The sequence below is a fragment of the Bos grunniens genome, chromosome 22, assembly GCF_055505025.1.
Source record: "Bos grunniens cultivar Pamir isolate PY7600 chromosome 22, Bosgru_T2T1.0, whole genome shotgun sequence".
NCBI classification, from domain to species: domain Eukaryota; kingdom Metazoa; phylum Chordata; class Mammalia; order Artiodactyla; family Bovidae; genus Bos; species Bos grunniens.
Genome location: NC_141186.1, coordinates 35,087,338 through 35,111,884, shown reverse-complemented (window position 1 = coordinate 35,111,884; position 24,547 = coordinate 35,087,338). Strand labels below are relative to the sequence as shown.

At 40.4% G+C, this 24,547-nt stretch overlaps 1 protein-coding gene across 9 annotated transcripts in view; it reads right to left on the bottom strand.

Annotated features, from left to right (window-relative positions):
* The window catches only part of LOC147348281 (uncharacterized), a 434,645-nt gene that overhangs the window by 200,582 nt on the left and 209,516 nt on the right, over positions 1-24,547 (bottom strand). For 2 of the 9 annotated variants that reach the window (XR_015151354.1, XM_086366963.1), the window contains exon 3: positions 23,865-23,958. The exons of the other annotated variants lie outside the window; for them this stretch is intronic. Coding sequence is in view for 1 of the 2 variants with exons in the window: in XM_086366963.1 (XP_086223089.1) it covers positions 23,865-23,927 (63 nt within the window). In the remaining variant the exon portion in view is untranslated. The remainder of the gene's footprint in view (positions 1-23,864; positions 23,959-24,547) is intronic. 9 annotated transcript variants of the gene reach the window in all.

Genomic DNA, 24,547 nt, shown 5'->3' with positions numbered 1-24,547 from the left:
GCTGACTGATGGATACAAAGGTAATGATTGCATTTTCTTTGTAAACTTGTGAGGGTCTAAAATACTAATCGAGGTGAATTAAAACAAAATAACTTTTCTTTAAGACTATGTAACTCAGTCATGTCACCCTCTTCCCACCTTCATTACCACAGTATGCTGAGGAACTAGCACTCATATCCAGCCTACAGTTTTCCTCTCCATCCTCCCTACCACCAGCTGCATGATTTCAGCAGCCCTGGTGCTCCTGGTCCTCTTCTGCCCCAGCAATCTTGACCATCACTTGCCCTAGGAACTCACAAGATGGATTTTAGATCTTGTCACCCAGCACATCTCCAACCAACATTTCCTGATTATCTCTTCTGTGACATCTTTCATGCTTTTTCCAAGCCTATCTTCAGTCAAACCTCCTCGTGGGCTCAATGCTCTTGCCCTACTTTATTCCTCAAATCCTCTCCTGAGTTTTTCTCTTTTTCAACAACCCTGGATCGATATGTAGCCAACATTTTAGAGCTTTTGTCACACCCATCTTGCCTAACTCTAACCATCCACTTTTTCTACTCCTAGCTGAGGATGCTGAATAATGCTAACGGAAACCATGTAACAGTCTTGCCCTGCATCATTTCAAACCCATTTCCTCCAGAGAACCTGGCCTCCAGCCTCTGACACCAGTTTTTTTTATTCACTCCTAGCTGAAATCTTTCCCAGCCTTCAATACCAGCACTGCCTTCCCTTTGCCAGGAATGGAAAGTTAACTGTGTCCTGTACAGCCAGGGAGGTGCCTGGGGAGTAGCTTAGGAGAAGTCTTCTCAGACCAGCTCAGGGTCCCCTTCCTCAGTTCAATCAGAAAGGTCTGCTTTAATCATTTAAAATATGTCTTCCGAATAAGGTTTCATTTAATTAAAAAAGGGCAGGGAGCTGTCCTGCTTTTTAAACCTTAGCTTTCCATTGCACTGGGTATAAAACACAAACCCCTTAGCCAGGTGTACATGGGACATGATTCCATCTCGGCTCTGACCTGAGCTACTACTGCTCAGCCCTGGTTTCCCACCTGCGGGCCTAGGCCCTTCTGCTCTCACCTCTAGGCCCACGTGTGGTTCCACCTGCTAACACACCTGCCCCTTTGTCCTTTGTGTGACTGATCCCTTCCTTTCAAATTCCATTTTAATGTCACCTCCCCTAGCATTTCTCCTTATTCTTTATCACGCTACCTTCTTCATCCCTCTCATAGCACTTCTCACACCTTTATTCAATTTGGGGTTTACTTCCTCATTTAGTGTCTGTTTCTTCCACCAGAAGACTGTAACTCCCTTGCCAGGAAGCATCCTCTTTGTCATGGTTCACATTCAGGGGCAGGGCCAAAGCCGGGGGTGGGGGTGGGGTTGGGGGTGGGATTCAGACCCTCTTTAGGTCCTCAGAGAAGAAGCTGAACCTGAGACCACCCCAAATAAGTAGGTAATTAAAGGAGAAACCCTGGCTGTGCACCTCTGGCTTCCCAGAAAGGGCCCCAGCCCTCCCCTTCCAGCCAGATGCCCCCAGGACCTCTGCCACAGAGAAGTCGAGGAGCTGCACTGGAGCCAGCACCTCCCTCGTGGATCCTGTTCCTGTGCATAGGAAGCAGGCAGGAAATTTTTTTTTTTTTTTAGGAAACATTTTTTGATGAATCAATAAATTTGTGAAAGTTTGAGAAGCACCAGGCTAGGGAAAAAAAAACACGTCAGCTACCCTAGACTGATAGGAACAAGAAAAGTAGGGAGGTTAACCTTCCCCATCCTCTCCATCACTGGCTACCTACCCATGACAGTCTATTTCAGGACAAAGGGCAATAAAGCCAGACCAGCCTTCTGAACCAGCCTGCCTTTCACCATCTGTGCTACAAAGAATCTTCAGATACGAAGATCGGGATACTTGCGGAGGTAAGTGTTGAAGCAGTTTAACTGATTTTGTAACAAAATGATTATTTAAGCATCCTTGGTCCATCTTAAAACAAGTGGCAAGTCTTTGAAAAGACTGTCCTTATATGATGGCTGTCATTATAGCAGGAAGCAACGGCACTATGGGACACAGAACAGAAGTTAGTCACCTCAGATATATGAGACAGGCAGATGCGGTTAGGAGTAAAGGCTGTCAGACTCCTAACCGATAAATCTCAGTTATCCTCCTGTGTGTACCTGGGTTGCCATGGGTGCACCTTTGCTTGGCAAATGTGTTCAAGTACTTTTTCTCCCTAAGCTGCTTTGCCTGTTGTGCTTGTCCACAAGGCTTGAATGGAACACAGAGAGACAGCAAACATGTAGTCTGTGTGGGTGTACTTGCTTTTCTGTGCAAACATGATTGAGTTATTTAGAAGAAATAAACAGCAGGAGTTGATTTCAGGCAAAACACAGGGTAGTACAGTATGGAGGAGAGAAGCCGTGTGAAGGTGGGGGCGTGGTGGCAGATACCAGGGCATGAAGTCATCAATCTGGGTAGGCACAGGGTGGTGAGGTGGAGGTTACAGTAGGAGGGTGGGTGAGCATGACGACTATGTAGCTACTCTTCCTGAATAATCATCATAAACCAGCTACTGTGCCTTTTACATAGAATTGATTGTTACTTTCATAAATGCTATGAGACAGGTTGTTGTTTCTAGTTGCTAAGTCGTGTCCAACTCTTTTGTGACCCCGTGGACTGTAGCCGGCCAGGCTCTTCTGTCCACAGGATTTCCCAGGCAAAAATACTGGAGTGGGTTGCCATTTCCTTCTCCAGGGGGTCTTCCAGAGCCAGGGATGGAATCCATGTCTCCTGCCTTAGCAGGCAGATTCTTTACTATTGAGCTACCTGGGAAGCTCATGAGATAGGTACCTTTTTTAATAACCACTTTTTAAATTATATTTAATTTACAATATTGTGCTAGCTTCAGGTATATAGCAATGTGATTCTGTTATACATATATACATATAGCTCTTTTATTAATATATATACTCTCTTGTGCATATATACTCTTTTTCAGATTCTTTTCCACTATAGGTTATTACATGATATTGAATATATTTCCTTATGCTATATAGTAGGTTCTTGCTATTTATTTTATATATATAGTTGTTCATTATTGAGCAAAGGGGCAGGTGTGTGGGCAGGTGGAACCACATGTGGGCCTAGAGGTGAGAGCAGAGTTAAAATCCAAAACTTCTAATTTATCTACTTTCTTTGCTATCCCCTTTGGTAATCATGAATTTGTTACCCATGTCTGGGAGTCTATTTCTGCTTTGTAAATAAGATCATTTGTATCATTTTTAAAATTCCACATGTAAGTAATAACATATGACATTTGTCTTTCTCTGCCTGACTTCACTTAATATGATAATCTCTAGGTTCATTCATGTTGCTGCAAATGATTTTGTTTCATTCTTTTTTATGGGTTAGTAATGTTCCATTGCATATATGTACCATATTTTCTTTATCTATCCATTTGTTAAAGGACATTTAGATTGCTTCCATGTCTTGGCTACTGTAAATGGTGCTGCTATGAACATTGGAGTGCATGCATCTCTTCAAGTTAGAATTTTTCTCTGGATATATGCCCAAGAGTGGGACTGCAGGATCATAAGGTAATTCTATTTTTAGTTTTTGAAAGAACCTCCATATTCCTCTCCATAATGGCTACACCAACTTACATTCCAACCAACAGTGTTGTAGACTCCTTTCTCTCTACACCCTCTTGAGATAGGTACCTTTATTATTCCTCTTTCACCTCTAATACCTCTGTGAAGACACCGAGGCTCAGAGAGGTTAAGCAATTTGCATAAGGTCACAGAGTTCATATGAGAGCCTGGATTGTAATCTAGGTTTATCTATCTCTGAAGTCTGGGGTCATAACCACCATTCCATGCTTTGCTGCCAGTTGGCAGAATAGCCTGGAGCCCAAGAGAGGGGTTAAGCTTAGAGCTGTAATTACAGGGAAAATTTCTTAGAAGGTAACAAAGAGAACAAAGAAAGAGCCAATCTCTGTCAGCATCACTAAAAAAGGAAAGGACTGAGGAGCACCCAGGTTTTTTTATGTGAGAAAGATGTTCTACTATTGCTTAATTTGAGGACAGAAAAAGGAAAAAACTGTAAATCTGAGGCTGTGGTAAAGAAAAGAAGAAAAAGGACACAGAAAACAGACCAAAAAGGAAAAAAAAAAAACCTTTAAAAATTACTTTCAGCACCCATTTATGATAGCAACTCTTCAAAAAATGGGCATAGAAGGAATCTACCTCAACATAATAAAGGCCATATATAATAAACCCACAGTAAACATTATTCTCAACGGTGAAAAACAAAGCATTTCCTCTAAGATCAGGAGCAAGACAAGGGTGTCCAGTCTCACCACAATTATTCAACATAGTTTTGGAAGTCCGAGCTGTGGCAATCAGAGAACAAAAAGAAATAAAACAAATCTAGACTGAAAAAGAAGTAAAACTCTCACTGTTTGCAGACAACATGATACTATACACAGAAAATCCTAAAGATACTATGAGAAAATTACTAGAGCTAATCAGTGAATTTTGAATTTAGTAAAGTTGCAGGATACAAAATCAATATGCAGAAATCACTTGCATTCCTATACACTAACAGTGAAAAATCAGAAAGAAAAATTAAGGAATTAATCCCACTTATCATTGCAATAGAAAGAATAAAATATCTAGGAATAAACCTACCTAAGGAGACAAAAGAACTGTATACAGAAAACTATAGGACCCTGATGAAAGAAATCAAAGACAATATAATGTCTTTGATGAGGAGATATTCCATGTTCCTGGGTTGGAAGAATCAATATTGTGAAAATGACTATACTACCAGATGCAATCTACAGATTCAGTGCAATCCCTAACAAATCACCAATGGCATTTTTCATAGAACTAAAACAAAAATTTTCACAATTTGTAATGGAAACACAAAAGATCCTGCATAGCCAAAGCAATCTTGAGAAAGAATGAAGCTGGAGGAATCAACCTTCCTGTCTTCAGACTATACCACAAAGCTACAGTCATCAAGACAGTATGGTATTGGCACAAAAACAGAAATATAAATCAATGGAACAAGATAAAAAACCCAGAGATAAACCCACACACCTGTGGACACTTTATCTTTGACAAAGGAGGCAAGAATATAAAATGGAGTATAGATAATCTCTTCAGTAAGTGGTGCTGGGAAAACTGGGCAGCTACATGTAAAAGAATGAAACTAGAACACGTCCAATTACCATACACAAAAATAAACTCAAAGTGGATTAAAGACCTGAATGTAAGACCAGAAACTATAAAACTCTTAGAGGAAAACATAGGCAAAATACTCTAAGATATAAATCACAGCAAGATCTTCTATGACCTACCTACTAGAGTAATGGAAATAAAGACAAAAATAAACAAGTGGGACCTAATTAAACTTAAAAGCTTTTGCACAGTGAAGGGAACTATAAACAAGGTGAAAGGACAGCCCTCAGACTGGGAGAATATAATAGCAAATGAAATAACTGAAAAAGGATTAATTTCCAAAATACACAAGCAGCTCATGAATGTTTAAACTACTGCACAATTGCACTCATCTCACACGCTAGCAAAGTAATGCTCAAAATCCTCCAAGCCAGGCTTCAACAGTATGTGAATCGTGAACTTCCAGATGTTCAAGCTGGATTTAGAAAAGGCAGAGGAACCAGAGATCAAATTGCCAGTATCTGTTGGGTCATCAAAAAAGCAAGAAAGTTCCAGAAAGACATCTACCTCTGCTTTATCAACTACACCAAAGAGTTTGACTGCGTGGATCACAGTCAAAACTGTGGAAAATTCTGAAAGAGATGGGAATACCAGACCACCTGACCTGCCTCCTGATAAAATCTGTATGCAGGTCAAGAAGCAACAGTTAGAACTGGACATTGAACAACAGACTGGTTCCAAACCAGGAAAGGAGTACATCAAGGATGTATATTGTCATCCTGCTTATTTAACTTATATGTAGAGTACATCATGAGAAACGCTGGACTGGATGAAGCACAAGCTGGAATCAAGACTGCCAGGAGAAATATCAATAACCTCAGATATGCAGATGACACCATCCTTATGGCAGAAAGTGAAGAAGAGCTAAAGAGATTCTTGTTAAAAGTGAAAGAGGAGAGTGAAAAAGGTGGCTTAAAATTCAACATTCTCAGAAAACTGAGATCCTGGCATCTGGTCCCATCAATTCATGGAAAATAGATGGGGAAACAGTGGCTTACTTTATTTTGGGGGGGCTCCAAAATCACTGCAGATGGTGACTGCAGCCATGGAATTAAAAGACGCTTGCTCCTTGGAAGGAAAGTTATGACCAACCTAGACAGCATATTAAAAAGCAGAGACATTACTTTGCCATCTAGTCAAGGCTATGGTTTTTCCAGTAGTCATGTATGGATGTGAGAGTTGGACTATAAAGAAAGTTGATTGTTGAAGAATTGATGCTTTTGAACTATGGTGTTGGAGAAGACTCTTGAGAGCCCCTTGGACTGCAAGGAGATTCAACCAGTCCATCCTAAAGGAAATCAGTCCTGAATATTCATTGGAGGACTGATGCTGAAGGTGAAACTCCAATACTTTGGCCACCTGATGCAAATAACTGACTCATTTGAAAAGACCCTGAATCTGGGAAAGATTGAAGGCAGGAGAAGGGGATGACAAAGGATGAGATGGCTGGATGGTATCACTGACTCAATCGACACGAGTTGAGTAAACTCAGGAGCTGGTGATGGACAGGGAGGCCTGGTGTGCTGCAGTCTATGAGGTTGCAAAGAGTCGGACATGACTGACTGACTGAACTGAACTGAATATGCAAAACAAACAACCCAATCAAAAAGAGAGCAAAAGACTTAAACAGACATTTCTCCGAAGCAGACAAAGAGATGGCAATAAACACTGACCAGTTTACCGAAAGACCAGAATTGCTGAGGCTGAGTTTTGAAGTGACTTGCTTCTTACATGGGGAACACCATGGTGCAAGGTGGGTTGCTTAAGGAATGTGTGTATTTAGTGAAGATATTCCTGTGCAGAAGGAAAGAGATCAGCTGGTTCTTCATAAAAGAACAGTCAGGAAATATCAACATAATGTGTAATGCATGCCTCACTATGGGTAAAATGGAAACTTCATTTGATCCATTATAACCAATGTAATTTTTACCTCTAGAGCTTTGCTACTCAAAGTGTGATTAATAAGCCATCACCTGAGAGTGTCACCCAGATTCACTGAAACAGAACGTGCATTTTATTAATAGGATCCCCAAGTGATTGTATCAGACATGCATTAAAGCTTGAGAAATGCTTCCCTGCCATCTTGGTAATTTGGTGAACTTCTATTCATCCTTCAAAGTCCAGCCCAGATATCATGTCTTTCTTAAAACTTCTCCTACCAGATTTAATCACTTCTTCCTCTATGCTATTTCTGTGGACTGCTTACTTATCTCCATCCTGTTCGCATCACATTGTGTTGTTGATATATTCTTGAGGAAATGGGTATCTTTGTGTTCTTACTTTTGCAGTGTAGTGGCAGTTAATCATGTTATCTCTATAGATACATCTCTATACCTCTAAGATAGATTCTAAGGAGTATTCAATTACTCACTTTAGTTGTTGTTCAATTTAAATCATTCTGGGGAAAAAGTTTTACAATTTTCCCATGACAAAAATCACCTAGTAAGCTTATTAACCTTATTAATTTTATGTGCTCTGCCATAAAATCTGATTCTGCTCTTTTTAGCTGGGCTCCAGGAATCTGCATTTTTAGCTAGTAGCCTAATGATTTCTGGTGCATATGGTCAATGTAAAATTCTGGTTTAGAAATATTTCTGAATTGGAGTCTAGGATGCTGAGTCCTGGTCTGGTGGGCTGCTACTGCCCTGCTCATTGCATTGGTCTCTATGTCCTCTACCAAAATCACGGACCAAATACATCAGTGAGGGAGCCACCCAAATTCATTTGGACTATGTTTCTGTAAGGATGCCTGTATAGAGAAATGAAAATGTGCTCAATTTCAGGCCAGATCAGTCTGAGTTACTCAATACTGATGAGCAACTCCACCATCAAGAAGATCTCCCGGGACTTCCCTGGTGGTCCAGTGGCTGAGACTCTGTATTCCCAATGTAGAGGGCCTGAGTTTGACCCCAGGGCCAGCACAGATCTAGCGCAGCCAAATAAATAAATAAATATATATATATATATATATATATATATTTTTTTTTTTTTTTTAAAGGATCTCCCTCTTGAAATTGATCCACTGACTCTTAGGATCCATTCCAGTATTTTGGAAACACATAATGTTATCCACATGCATAGCTCTGATTGTGTGAAGCCTGCTTTGGGCAGGCAATAGATAATATTCCATTTGATTCACACAATGCTAGAAGGCAAAGGACACTATCAGCTTTTAATGATAAGGTCATTGAGCCTCAGTGACATTTTGTGACTTTCTTAGTCACACAATTAAGAAAGGGCTGAGCCAGGAGTCAAAGTCTGATTTGTCTACTTCCAAAGCTATTGCTTGCTTCCTGTTTGTCAGACTGTTTGTTTCTTTAACTACACTTTTCACACAATAATCCCCCAGGGGCTGGCACAGCTGGGGATGGTGAGAGCCCTTCAAAACATCCATTCACTGCACTCCTGTTCCAAGTGGTGCATATAACCATTTATATAACCATTTATCTCCAGCTGTAGAGTACATCTATACCAAAAGAATGCCTGGAAACACAAAGAAGTGATCTGGTTCTCTCCCTAAAGGAACTTTCAACTAGCTTGACTTTTCCCTTAACTGATGCTCTGAGTCAATGCACACCTCCATGGAGTAAGACAAACATGGACACATAGTTTCAAGTTGTTACAATAATTCAATCAAATCATAACAGAGTATTTTTGCAGTTGATTGGGAAGACAAGAAATTGGATGGATGGCACTTATTTAGTTAATGGTCTAAAGCTCTCCTCAGATCACAAAGCAAAGTTGTTTTTTTCTTGAGAAGGGTTATTATTTTAGCGGTAGGAGGAAAGAATGGGTTAACTAAATTATGATATATCCATAAAAGAATACTTTTATGCTGAATGTTTTCAGTCAACTACAGCTAGGGCATAAAAATGAGCACAGCACATACACTGCCTGCCCTCACAGAACTGATTGTATACTTGATGAAGCAGAATGATCTAGATCTATACATTCTATCAGTGACTCAAAAAATGTTGTAAAAATGCAATATGTGATTTGCAGAAAGTACATAAAAAAATAAAATGCTAAAAAAAGTATGTGTGTATATAAGTGATGTTGCCAGAAGGTTCTACACAGTATCATTCATTGCAGTTATCTTTGCAGACTAGGAATGAGTTTGGGTTGGGATGGAGGAATGGATGGGAATGGTGGACTTAATAATACATTTTTGTGGCAGGGAGACAACTGCCTACCCTCAAATCCCTTCTTCAGTCAAAAAAAAAAAAAACAAAACCAGAATCTTTCCTAGACTCCTAGTGGCTCAGTGTAGGCATGTGACTAAGTTTTGGGCAAGCTGTAGACTAGAAGTAGTTGTGTAGGACACCAGGGAATCCTCGTTAAAAGGGAAGTGACTAGCCCTTTTGTCCATATTCCTTCTTGCTGCCTGGAATGTGGATTCACGGTTGGCTCCAACAGCCATCTTGGACCATGAGGACATCTTGAGCGTAGAAGCCACAAGCAGGAGGATACTAGGATGGAAGAGCATGAGTCTGCTCCATTCAAACCCACTACTCCTCTGCTGTCTACTATGGGAGCCATGAGCCGCATGTGAATGTCTCAGTAGATTAATCAAAATTACATAAAATTTTTAAAAATTCAGTTCCTCAGCCCAAGCAGCTACACTTCAAACACTCAATAATGACCCAGTGCTGGCCAGTGGCTATCAAATTGGACAACATGGATTTTCATCACAACAGAGTTTTGTTGGCTAGTGCTGCTCTACTGCTTGTTTCCAGACTCTAGAGAATAAATCCCCCCAAATTTATGTCTTTTTTACCTGTATTTGAACACACTCTATTCATGTTTTTTACAAGAACATGTATCAATTTTATGATATAAAATGAATAGAATTTTAAATATACAATTGGACATCAACATGGATTAAAACAAAGATAACTATAAATAACGTGGTTTGATTATTTAAAAATAGAAAAACATTGTATCAAAAATAGATTTTAAAAAACACTAGGTACATGAGAGGTCTGGAAAACTATAAACTTTTAGATTTGTTTCTTTGTTCTGAAGTAAAAGGCTGGGCACCCAAAGTTTATACAACCTTCACTTCGAGTTGACAAAGACCACACACCAGGTAGGCACATACATTTCTATAGAGTTGTTGTCTACACACTGAGCCATGGAGCATATTAAGAATTTTCTGAGAGATACAGTTAACATTCATGGGAGACACTTTTATAAGGATAAGATATGGTCTGGTGCTCTTTAGCTATTCATCAAACTCTCTGCTGTTTGCATTTTGAAAATATACACTGCCATTACATTTTAAATACATTGCGTTATATTGTGCTCTCTTTGAACCTGCAGCAAAATTATGATTCCATTGTGTATTTTTAAAGATTAAATATTTCTCATAGTTTTGCACTATAGCAAGCAAACTGAAGGCTTTTAGCATTCCAGGTCATGTAGATGATTTCTTTTTTTTTTTCATGTAGATGATTTCAACAAGGTTGTTTATTCTTCATTCAACGTGTGCGGGATTCAGGAGAATCATTTGCATTCTTACAAGAAGGTGCCACCCAGGTAATCTTTGGCAAATGATTGTCAGTGAATATTCTGATCTGCCTGGAAAATATGGTATATAACACCCAGGCCAAGGGAACCAAGGGCAGAGAAAGCAAGATTCTGTGGGGGATGTTTATCACAAAGCAGAATAACCTTAACCTTTCTATCAATGGGGTACTGAATGTACTAAGTCCTAAAGCCCCTCATCTGGTACTCTGCCAGCACAAACCAAGGACATGGATCTTCTTCCCCCTCCCCTTAGTGTGTGTGTGTTTATGTATGTGTATTTTATCCTGTAGATCATAATGATATGACATATATGCTGTTTGTGCACATTTTAATTTTCTAATTCCACTGAAAGTCTGAGGCTTCTTCAGATGAGAACTGAAAGCCAGGCGAGTGTATTCTTGGTGGGCAATTGGTACTGTTATAGAATCCCTTTTTCACCTTACTAGGAAAGAAGTGATTTCAAAGGTGGGCATTCTCTGATTGCCATCTCCTTTTTACCTCTGTCTGAGGGATGAAGGGATGAAAGCAAAGAGTGAAGCTGGCTGAGGGGCACGACTGGGAGAGAGGGTTCCAGAAACCACTCCTCATACTGACAACATTTCTGAGTGTTGTGTATTTCCTTCTAGTTCCCTCAGCACAGGTGATTTTTAGCGCACACTTTAGGATGTTGGGCTACTGTTCATTCAACAGAAAACCAAGTGTGACATCCAAAGAATATTAATGAACCACTTAAATTTTTACTGAAGTCTTTTGAAATGTCATGAAAAGGGGATTACATTCCAAACCCACAAAAACTTTGGAAAGTCCTCTTTCCCCTCTTTGTCCCACTGTCTCTGAAGTACTGCCAACTCTTGCAGCATCCCCCAGACCCCCACACTTTCCAAACTACCGTGAGTCTGGGTCTTCTCTGAGATCTGGCCCTCAGCTTTCATGAGGGTCTTAATCTTTTTCTAACATAAATATTTCTAGATTTTCTGGCTATCTTTCAATTCTCCTTTTGCTATTATTAGCAATAACACAACTGAAGGCCTCAGAGGGTGAGCAGGCAAATACAAAAGCTGCCTGGGAAGTGATAGGAAGCAGAGAGCCTGAGGAACTTGCCTGCTGATTTGGATATTTTTGGATCTTGATTACAAAAACTCTGAAGACCCTTCTAACTCATTCCCTCTTCTTCCAACCTCCTTGCCCCCTTAACTTTAGCTGATCTTCAACTTCACTAGCTCTTTTACAACCCCACTTGTCACTTGTTCCCCTCTTTCTCTCTCAGATCCCTCTACTGTGTGACCTTGAGCTTGTCATTCCCATGCTAAACGCTTGGTCACCTCTCCTACACTGCTGGTGGGAATGTAAGTTGGTACAGCCACTATAGAAAGCAGTGTAGAGGTTCTTCAGAAAACTAAAAATAGAATTACCACATGATCCAGCAATCCCACTTCTGTGCATATACCTGGACAAAACTCTAATTCAAAGATACATACACTCCTAAGTTCATAGCAGCACTATTCACAATATCCAAGACATGGAAACAAGTTAACTGTCCACTGACAGATGAATGGAAAAAGATGTCTCACACACACACAATGGAATACTACTCAGCCAGAAAAAGAATGGAATAATGCTATTTGCAGCTATGTGGATGCAACTAGAGATTACCATGCTAAATAAGCCAGAAAGAGAAAGACAAATGCCATATAACTTTAATGTGGAATCAAAAATATGGCACAAAAGAACCTATCTACAAAACAGAAACAGATTCACAGACATAGACAGCAGATGTACAGGTGCCAAGGGGGAGTTGGTGGAGGTGGAAGGGACTGGGAGCTTGCGATTAGCAGATGTAAACAATTATATATAGGATGGATAAACAACAAGGTCTACTATACAGCACAGTGAAGGTCCATCTAGTCAAGGCTATGGTTTTTCCTGTGGTCATGTATGGATGTGAGAGTTGGACTGTGAAGAAAGCTGAGCGCCGAAGAATTGATGCTTTTGAACTGTGGTGTTGGAGAAGACTCTTCAGAGTCCCTTGGACTGCAAAGAGATCCAACCAGTCCATTCTGAAGGAGATCAGCCCTGGGATTTCTTTGGAAGGAATGATGCTAAAGCTGAAACTCCAGTACTTTGGCCACCTGATGTGAAGAGTTGACTCATTGGAAAAGACTCTGATGCTGGGAGGGATAGGGGGCAAGAGGAGAAGGGGATGACAGAGGATGAGATGGCTCAGTGACATCACTGACTCGATGGACGTGAGTCTCGGTGAACTCCGGGAGTTGGTGATGGACAGGGAGGCCTGGCGTGCTGTGATTCATGGGGTCACAAAGAGTCGGACACGACTGAGCGACTGAACTGAACTGAACTGAACTATATTCAATGTCCTGTGGTAAACCAGAATGGAAAAGAATATGTAAAAAAAAAAGAATATCTCTATGTGTACAACTGGGTCTTGTTCTGATGGGCAGGGTCATGCTCAGTAAATCTTTAATCTTTAAGTTTCCCCCTCAGTCAGTCTCTCCCATCAGGAAGCTTCCATAAGTCTCTTATCCTTATCCATCAGAGGGAAGACAGACTGAAAGTCACAATCACAGAAAACTAACCAATCTGATCACATGGACCACAGCCTTTCCTAACTCATGCTGTGTAGGGCCACCCAAGACAGATGGGTCACGGTAGAGAGTTCTGACAAAACATGGTCCACAGGAGAAGGGAATGGCAAACCATTTCAGTATTCTTGCCTTGAGAATACCATGAACAATATGAAAAGATAAAAAGATAGGACACTGAAAAATGAACTCCCCAGGTCGGTAGGTGCCCAAAATGCTACTGGAGATCAGCGGAGAACTAACTCCAGAAACAATGAAAAGACAGAGCCAAAGCAAAAACAACACTCAATTGTGGATGTGACTGGTGATGGAAGTAAAGTCTGCTGTAAAGAGCAATATTGCATAGGAACCTTGAATGTTAGGTCCATGAATCAAGGCAAATTGAAAGTGGTCAGACAGGAGATGGCAAGAGTGAACATAGACATTTTAGGAATCAGCGAACTAAAATGGACTGGAATGGGTGAATTTAACTCAGATGACCATATATCTACTAGTGTGGGCAAGAATCCCTTAGCAGAAATGGAGTAGCCCTCATAGTCAACAAAAGAGTCCAAAATGCAGTACTTGGATGCAATCTCAAAAACAACAGAATGATCTCTGTTCATTTCCAAGGCAAACCATTTAATACCACAGTAATCCAAGTCTATGCCCCAACCAGTAACGCTGAAGAAGTGGAAGTTGAATGATTCTATGAAGACCTACAAGATCTTCTAGAACTAACACCCAAAAAAGATGTCCTTTTCCTTATAGGGGACTGGAATGCAAAAGCAGGAGGTCAAGAAACACCTGGAGTAACAGGCAAATTTGGCTTTGGAAGAATGACGCAGGGCAAAGGCTAACAGAGTTTTGCCAAGAAAACACACTGGTCATAGCAAACACCCTCTTCCAACAACACAAGAGAAGACTCTACACATGGACATCACCAGATGGTCAATGCCAAAATCAGATTATATTGATATAATATGCCAAAATATTGATTATATTCTTTGCAGCCAAAGATGGAGAAGTTCTATATAGTCAGCAAAAACAAGACTGGGAGATGACTGTGGCTCAGATCATGAACTCCTTATTGCCAAATTCAGATTTAAATTGAAGAAAATAGGGAAAACACTAGACCATTCAGGTGTGACCTAAATCAAATCCCTAATGATTATCCAGTGGAAGTGACAAATAGATTCAAGGGATTAGATCTGATAGACAGAGTGCCTGAAAAACTATGGACAGAAGTTGGTGACATTGTACAGGAGACAGGGATAAAGACCATCTCTAAGAAAAACAAATGCAAAAAGGCAAAATGGTTATCTGAGGAGGCCTTACAAATAGTTATGAAAAGAAAAGAAGTGAAAGGCAAAGGAGAAAAGGAAAGATATACCCACTTGAATGCAGAGTTCCAAAGAACAGCAAGGAGAGTTAAGAAAGACTTCCTCAGCGATCAATGCAAAGAAATAGAGGAGAACAATAGAATGGGAAAGACTAGAGATCTCTCTTCAAGAAAATTAGAGCTACCAAGGGAACATTTCATGCAAAGATGGGCACAATAAAGGACAGAAATGGTATGGACCTAATAGAAGCAGAAGATATTAAGAAGAGGTGGCAAGAATACACAGAAAAACTGTACAAAAAAAGATCTTCATGACCCAGATAATCACGATGGTGTGATCACTCACCTAGAGCCAGACATTCTGGAAGGTGAAGTCAAGTGGGCCTTAGGAAGCATCACTATGAACAAAGCTAGTGGAGGTGATAGAATTCTCGTTGAGCTATTTCAAATCCTGGAAGATGATGCTGTGAAAATACTGCACTCAATATGCCAGCAAATTTGAAAAACTCAGCAGTGGCCACAGGACTGAAAAAGGTCCGTTTTCATTCCAATCCCAAAGAAAGGCAACGCCAAAGAATACTCAAACTACCACACGATTGCACTCATCTCACACGCTAGTAAAGTAATGCTCAAAATTCTCCAAGCCAGGCTTCAGCAATATGTAAACCATGAACTTCCATATGTTCAAGCTGGTTTTAGAAAAGGCAGAGGAACCAAAGATCAAATTGCCAACATCCACTGGCTCATCAGAAAAGCAAGAGAGTTCCACAAAAACAACTACTTCTGCTTTATTGACTATGCCAAAGCCTTTGACTGTGTAGATCACAACAAACTGTGGAAAATTCTTCAAGAGATGGGAATATCAGACCACCTGACCTGTCTCCTGAGGAATCTGTATGCAGGTCAGGAAGCAACAGTTAGAACTGGACATGGAACAATAGACTGGTTCCAAATTGGGAAAGGAGTACATCAAGGCTGTATTTTGTCATCCTGCTTATTTAACTTAAATGCAGAGTACATCATGAGAAATGTTGGACTGGATGTAGCACAAGCTGGAATCAAGACTGCCATGAGAAATATCAATAACCTCAGATGTGCAGATGACACCATGCTTATGTCAGAAAGCGAAGAACTAAAAAGCCTCTTGATGAAAGTGAAAGAGAAGAGTGAAAAAGGTGGCTTAAAATTCAACATTCAGAAAACTAAGATCATGGTGTCTGGTCCCATCACTTCATGGCAAACACATCATGGCAAATAGATGGGGAAACAGTGGAAACATAAGAGTACTTTTGGGGGCTCCAAAATCACTGCAGATGGTGACTGCAGCCATGAAATTAAAAGATGCTTGCACCTTGGGAAAAAAGTTATGACCAACGTAGACAGCATATTAAAAAGCAGAGACATTACTTTGCCAACAAAGGTCCATCTATTCAAAGCTATGGTTTTTCCAGTAGTCACGTATGGATGTGAGAGTTGGACTATAAAGAAAGCTGAGTGCCGAAGGACTGATGCTTTTGAAGTGTGGTGTTGGAGAAAACTCTTGAGAGTCCCTTGAACAGCAAGGAGATCCAACCAGTCCATCCTAAAGGAAGTAAGTCCTGAATATTCATTCACCTGAAGGACTGAGGCTGAAACTCCAATACTTTGGCCACCTGATTCGAAGAACTGACTTATTTGAAAAGATCCTGATGCTGGGAAAGATTGATGGCAGGAGGAGAATGGGATAACAGAGGATGAGATGGTTGGATGGTATCACTGACTCAATCGACACGAGTTGAGTAAACTCAGGAGCTGGTGATGGACAGGGAGGCCTGGCGTGCTGTTGTCCATGGGATAACAAAGAGTCAGACATGACTAAGCGACTGAAATGAACTGAACTGAACTGATGTGTATAACTGAGTCACTATGTCATACAGCAGAGACTGGCACAACGTTGTATATCAACTATACTTCAATAAAAAAACACGAAAACTAAACCATTGGTCAGAGAAGGCGATGGCACCCCACTCCAGTACTCTTGCTTGGAAAATGCCATGGACGGAGGAGCCTGGTAGGCTGCAGTCCATGGGGTCGCTAGGAGTCAGACACGACTGAGTGACTTCACTTTCACCTTTCACTTTCATGCATTGGAGAAGGAAATGGCAACCCACTTCGGTGTTCTTGCCTGGAGAATCCCAGGGATGGCTGAACCTGGCGGGCTGCTGTCTATGGGGTCGCACAGAGTCAGACACGACTGAAGCAACTTAGCAGCAGCAGCAGCAAACCACTGGTTCCCTCAGCTGAGACAAGGGACCTGTTCTGGAAGGTCTCTCATGGCATGTGTATTCTGAGGTTGAAGATTCAGGACATGCTGCTCAAGAAAAACACATCTGACTTAATTAAAAGTGAGCACGTGAGCACAGGTTACCCTTTTACCTTTAAACTATTTTTTTTATTGCACAAGTGACACATGAGTATTCCTGTACAAAATCAAAACAGAATTAAGACTTAAATGGTTCCTACCTCCTACCCTAACCCTATCACCTCCATGCTTTAGGATAAAAGAAACACAAACAGACCCACACACACACCCAACCCCAAATTTTATTCACTTCACTTCTTTAGGGGTTTGATCTGTCCTTTTCCTGGTGGTTTCCTGCTTTTATACACATATAAATATCCAAAGAAACTGTATAGTATTGTTTTGTGAGGTTTTACAAAATGAACACATGCTGTTTCTGCACACTCTACTGAATGTCAGAAGCTCATCAAAATGAGAGTTGAAAGCTGGGCAACTGTATTCTAGCAGCACTTTGGTGCTGCTATGAATTTAATAATAAAAGTATAAGTGGAATACTGTGTTCAATGCCTTTCACTTGTTTCTGTCCTTAATATCAGTTGCTACAGAAAAACCGTAGATCATTCTTTGTAATAGCTGTATAGTATTCCCTGTAATAATAATAAGTACAACTTATTGACTGTTGACAGTTTGCCAAGAACTGTTCTTACTTAATCCTCAAGAAACTTCATGAAATAAGCAGCCAATACTGTTCCCACTTCACAAACAAGAAATCTTGGAACCAACATAAAAATGCCATGCTTTATTTCATCTGCTGCTAGACATTTATGATGTTTCCAATTCCCTACTATAACAAACATGCTACGAAATCTCCTTGTCCAGGTGTAGGTAGGATGAATAGGAGCAGGCAAGAGCTGAGGGGGAAGGTATGTGCATTTGTAGCTTTAAGACATACTCCAAACTGTGATGGGGTATGGAATGGGGAGTGTGCTGAAAGGATGGCCAGAAAGGGGTGGCTGCAGGGACAACTGAGATTCCAACTTCATCCACTTTTAAGTTGTTCCTAAGAACAATCCTGGGTAGAAGAAGGAATTTGTCACTATTTCTCCTAAGTCCCCTAAGCCCCAGGGCATCGTCTCACTTCTCTTCTTTTCCCCCAGCCCTGAGGACCTTCCACCCACCCAGCTGGTGCATCTGGGCACCAGCTGTGCCAGCTTTGTTAGGCTTAGGAGAGATGTCAAGCCCTTCAGTATTTACTTTATCCCAAGAACATTAAGGAAGGTAGACAGGCCTCCATCCTTGTGCACCATTTATACAGATGTCAGGCTGGGGATGTGGGTTCATTTTTCATTCTTTAATCCGCAGGTATGAATTAAACCATAACTTGCCTCACTGACACCATGGCATCAATATTTTCTCAGACTGGAACATGGTCTCCCTGTTCTTGCCCACCCTTTAAAAATAAACTTAACATATGGTGTTTGTCTTATGGCAAAGGAATGCAATGTGTTTTTCTTGACATGTGACTCAATTCAAACACTAAGGAAAACTTTGATATTTCAGAGGAGGTTTGCAGTTGGAGGGAATATGCTTGCTACCTTCCCCATTAAACAGGGTAATTCCTGGAGCACAAGATGTCCCAAGTTTCTCAGATGAGTACATTAAATCATCATACATGTCATGTAGATCCTAGAGTAGTGCTGTAGACTCCATGTGATGTCTTAAAATAGTCAGAAACTAACAAGTAAAATGCATCCAGTTTGAGAACAACCCTGATGATGTTTATACAATTTTCTCAATGACCATACAATGCTTGACTAATCGTCAAACACACCCCAATGTCACAACACAAACAGACAGTAAAAGTTTGAAGGCAGAGACAACATTAAAATACAAACAGACAATGATTTTTAAAAGTGACTGAACAATCATATTGGGCACAATGCTTAATTGCTACTAGAGCCTTTCTGGGTCTTTGAATCAGTTTCTCTGAGCTCCCTGCTCCTTTCTCCTCACTGAAAAGCATATATGCTATATACGGTATATGCATGCGATGTTGATCTAAGGCTTACATAAAGAAAAAGCAAAATTATTTTGATAATTTAAAATGCTTTTTATCATCTTCAGAAAGGGTAACACCATAATGTAAGCCAGCACTTCATGGGCCCTGTCTTGAGCAGTATCACATTGAAAGAAACCAGAAGTTTAAATCAATCTAATGTTAACTCACATCTCTTGAGAAACCTTAAAGAAGATTTACTTCCTAAATGAAAGCAGCATTTCCTCACAGATGCTAACTCTCTCACAACTTCAAGCTGGCTCATGACTTCCTTCTTCCTAACACGCAATCTCTACGTTCTCCCCAGACTCTTCTTTGATATTCCCAGATGGTAGCTCAGTCTTTTCTGCCCTCACTCTTTGCTCTTCCAAGTGAGTTCTTCTTTGTTTGTTTGTTTCCCCTCTCTAGAAGTGGCTCTCAGAGCTCTCAAAGACAACTCCTCACTGAGTCTGTCTTCCTCTTGATGAGCTTACGGTTTCTTCACTTTCACACTAATGACACTTGGGTCCATACAATTCCTCGTTGTGGGGCTGTCTTGCGCATTGAAGGATGTTTATCAGCATCCTTGGCCTCCACCCACTCGAGGCCAGTAGCACTGCCCCTTAGCTGTGAAACCAAAAATGTCTTCAGACACTGCTCAATATCTCCTAGGTGGTAAAAGCAATCCCAGTTAAGAAAGAGTGGATTACTCCAATCTATGTATTAAAAGCCCTGGGAGATTGGGGAGGAGTGGCTTTGCCCAGAGCAGTGGCTAATGCCAGAGCTTTTCATGGTGGGAGGGGAAGGGAAATAAATGAAAAATATATTTAATAATGTGTGTCTTTATTATAGTACATGATCCGACACTATGGTCAGGAAATGAAAATGACTCAGATATGAGTTAAAATCACGTGTTCTCAGTCATCAAGACAGTATGGTAGTAGCCAAAAGACAGAAATATAGGTCAATGGAACAAAATAGAAAGCCCAGAGATAAATCCACGCACCTATGGTCACCTTATCTTCGGCAAAGGAGGCAAGAATATACAATGGAGAAAAGACAATCTCTTTAACAAGTGGTGCTGGGAAAACTGGCCAACAACTTGTACAAAAATGAAACTGGAACACTTTCTAACACCATACACAAAAATAAACTCAAAATGGATTAAAGATCTAAACGTAAGGCCAGAAACTATAAAACTCCTAGAGGAAGACATAGGCAAAACACTCTCCAACATACATCACAGCAGGATCCTCTATGACCCACCTCCCAGAATATTGGAAATAAAAGTAAAAATAAACAAATGGGACCTAATTAAAATTAAAAGCTTTTGCACAACAAAGGAAACTATAAGCAAGGTGAAAAGACGGCCTTCAGAATGGGAGAAAATAATAGCAAATGAAGCAACTGACAAAGAATTAATCTCAAAAATATACAAGCAACTCCTGCAGCTCGATTCCAGAAAAACAAACGACCCAATTAAAAAATGGGCCAAAGAACTAAACAGACATTTCTCCAAAGAAGACATACAGATGGCTAACAAACACATGAACAGATGCTCAACATCACTCATTATTCAGTGCAGTTCAGTTCAGTCGCTCAGTCGTGTCCGACTCTTTGCGACCCCATGAATCGCAGCATGCCAGGCCTCCCTGTCCAGCACCAACTCCCAGAGTTCACTCAGATTGACGTCCATCGAGTCAGTGATGCCATCCAGCCATCTCATCCTCTGTCATCCCCTTCTCCTCCTGCCCCCAATCCCTCCCAGCATCAGAGTCTTTTCCAATGAGTCAACTCTTCGCGTGAGGTGGCCAAAGTACTGGAGTTTCAGCTTTAGCATCATTCCCTCCAAAGAAATCCCAGGGCTAATCTCCTTCAGAATGGACTGGTTGGATCTCCTTGCAGTCCAAGGGACTCTCAAGAGTCTTCTCCAACACCACAGCTCAAAAGCATCAATTCTTCGGCGCTCAGCTTTCTTCAGAGTCCAACTCTCACATCCATACATGACCACTGGAAAAACCATAGCCTTGACTAGACGGACCTTTGTTGGCAAAGTAATGTCTCTGCTTTTGAATATACTATCTAGGCTGGTCATAACTTTCCTTCCAAGGAGTAAGCGTCTTTTAATTTCATGGCTGCAGTCACCATCTGCAGTGATTTTGGAGCCCAAAAATATAAAGTCTGCCACTGTTTCCACTGTTTCCCCATCTATTTGCCATGAAGTGATGGGACCAGATGCCATGATCTTCATTTTCTGAATGTTGAGCTTTAAGCCAACTTTTTCACTCTCCACTTTCACTTTCATCAAGAGGCTTTTTAGTTTCTCTTCACTTTCTGCCATAAGGGTGGTGTCATCTGCATATCTGAGGTTATTGATATTTCTCCCAGCAATCTTGGTTCCAGCTTGTGCTTCTTCCAGCCCAGCGTTTCTCATGATGTACTCTGCATAGAAGTTAAATAAGTAGGGTGACAATATACAGCCTTGACGTACTCCTTTTCCTATTTGGAACCAGTCTGTTGTTCCATGTCCAGTTCTAACTGTTGCTTCCTGACCTGCATACAGGTTTCTCAAGAAATGCAAATCAAAACCACAATGAGGTACCCTTACACGCCAGTCAGAATGGCTGTGATCCAAAAGTCTACAAGCAATAAATGCTGGAGAGGGTGTGGAGAAAAGGGAACCCTCTTACACTGTTGGTGGGAAAGCAAACTAGTATAGCCACTATGGAGAACAGTGTGGAGATTCCTTGAAAAACTGGAAATAGAACTGCCATATGACCCAGCAATCCCACTGCTGGGCACACACACCAAGAAAACCAGAATTGAAAGAGACACGTGTACCCCAATGTTCATCGTAGCACTGTTTATAACAGCCAGGACATGGAAGCAACCTAGATGTCCATAAGAAAGCTGTGGTACATATACACAATGGAGTATTACTCAGCCATTAAAAAGAATACATTTGAATCAGTTCTAATGAGGTGGATGAAACTGGAGCCTATTATACAGAGTGAAGTAAGCCAGAAAGAAAAACACCAATACAGTATACTAACGCATATATATGGAATTTAGAAAGATGGTAACAATAACCCTGTATGCGAGAGTGCAAAAGAGACACAGATGTATAGAACAGTCTTTTGGACTCTGTGGGAGAGGGCGAGGGTGCGATGGTTTGGGATAATGGCATTGAAACATGTATATTATCATATGTGAAATGAATCGCCAGTCCAGATTTGATGCATGAGACAGTGTGCTCAGGGCTGGTGCACTGGGATGACCCAGAGGGATGGGATGGGGAGGGAGGTGGGAGGAGGGTTCAGGATGGGGAACACGTGTACACCCGTGGTGGATTCATGTCAATGTATGGAAAAACCAATACAATATTGTAAAGTAATTAGCCTCCAAAAAATAAATAAATAAAAAAAAACCAAACAAACAAAAAAAAAACAGCCCTGGAAGGATAAATTACCTGGTTAGTCATCCCCAGTGTGTTAAATTATCATCTATAACACTGTCTTTTCAAAATATGGCATGCAAGTCAAATCCAGTCAGCCATTTGTTTTTGTAAGGTCTGCAGGCTTAGAATGCTCTTTATATCTTTTTGTGATTTTTTTAAAACCAAAAGACTATATAGTGACATGTGAAAATTATATGAAATTCAAATGCCAATGTTCATAAATAAAGTTTTATTGGAGTAAAAAAAAAAATCACGTGTTCTGAGCTCTGTGTGAGAAAAGCATGTGAAGCTAACCTAGGGTTATCACCTCGTCCTATAAAACAACCAGGGACCTTGGGTTCAGGTCTGAGAGCTGCCACTTGTTATTGGGTTGAGCAGGTGTGGGCTGGGTCTTGGGCATGAGTACTTGAAAAGGCACATTAGGTGTTTCTGATGTGCACCTCTGGTTAAGAACCTCACTTCTAAGGACTCAATAAATGGAGGCAGCTACAGTGCAAAGCATGTTAGAATGCAGAATCTCTATCAGGTGGATCACTAAATGACCTTGACAAAGGCACCCCACCCTCTGGGACTCATTCTTCTCATCATCTAAACAAGAGTGTTGGACCAAATCAGTGTTTCTTCAAGTGTGGTTCAGGATCACCTTGACTGTTGGTTAAAATGAAGGTACTAAACTTCAATGAACATTGAAACTGGAACTGCTCAAGGTGAGGACCTAGGGATCTATATTTTTAAAATGCACCCTAAACTGTTCCTATGATAAGGCATTTAGAAATTATTTATATGTATCAGATTGTATAAGCTTTGTTGTCATTATACTTACCTGTGATGTAAAGTGTTATTGTTATTACGTCCACTTGACAGATGAAGGAACTAAGAGTCACAGTGATTAAGTGATTCTCTCAAGGCATAGTAACTGTGGGGAGCCAAGTACCAAGCCAAGCAGAACTCCAGCTGCTGCAATGTATACTCTGTCTCTCTTGAACACTGATGTTTCACAGCCGCTGGATCCTAACAGTTTCTAAGGCTCCTGATACCTTGCAAATTTAAAGACTAATTAAAATTCTTTCCAGTGACCTGTCTCTACTGTAAGCACTGATAGATTAATGAAAAGGCAATTGTGGGGAGGAGGGGGGAGTGAAGAGGATTCACTAACATAAACATGAGAAGAATGTGGATTCTAAATATGCAGTTTTTCTTATTAACCACCTTTCTCCAGGCCATCATGGCTAATTCATTGCCATATTTCATTATAGAAACTAACTGAAAGGTTATGAGCAAATACTTTTCAGTCAGAGGTTGCAGTTATTTTCAACTTCAATACTTATTAATGTTTCTGACTTAATGCTGATGGATGGTGAAATTCCAAGAAGTCACGTGGAGACTGGTTCACAGTTTTATACTCACGCCCATCCTCTCTCCCAGATAGACCATTTCAAACAGCTTTATTGGAGAGTCCAGCAGAGGCATTTGTTTTGATTTCCCTCATTAATGTTTTCTCCTTTTAGGATAAATCACAGAGAATGCATACCAGGCTGAACATTTGCAAGCAGAATCCACAAAATAAAGTCAAACTCAGGAATAATTTGGTTATATCTATTCACCATGTCTAGTGTTACTGACAATATTCAGACAATGTAATTCCTATTACACCTGCTTTCAGAAAAAAACCGAGTCAGTAACCCTAAATTAAATTAACATTTTTAGTGTATATAATTTGTAGTTCAGAATGAGCTATAATTATCATTTAGGGAAACCATATGGAAAATATTACCAGCCTTTACTAAGTCTTGGGTTTTAACAGTGATCCATGACTCAAAATGCTTTATCCAAACAGGTTGTAAATTCTAAGACAAGCAAGATGCATTTCAGTCATTTTTATATTAATTCCAAATGAAGAATTCATTGTCTTTTCAAATTATAATAAATTGGAGAGCAATTTCCCGCTAAGCAAATCAAGGAAATTGAAAAATTACTTCTCTGGGAGCTGTTTTCTATATCCTTTTTCTTTTTTAAAGGCTCTTTAAAAGACCTACTTTTATTATTCTTGATGTGTATAGTAATAGGCATTTGCATTGCCACAACAATTT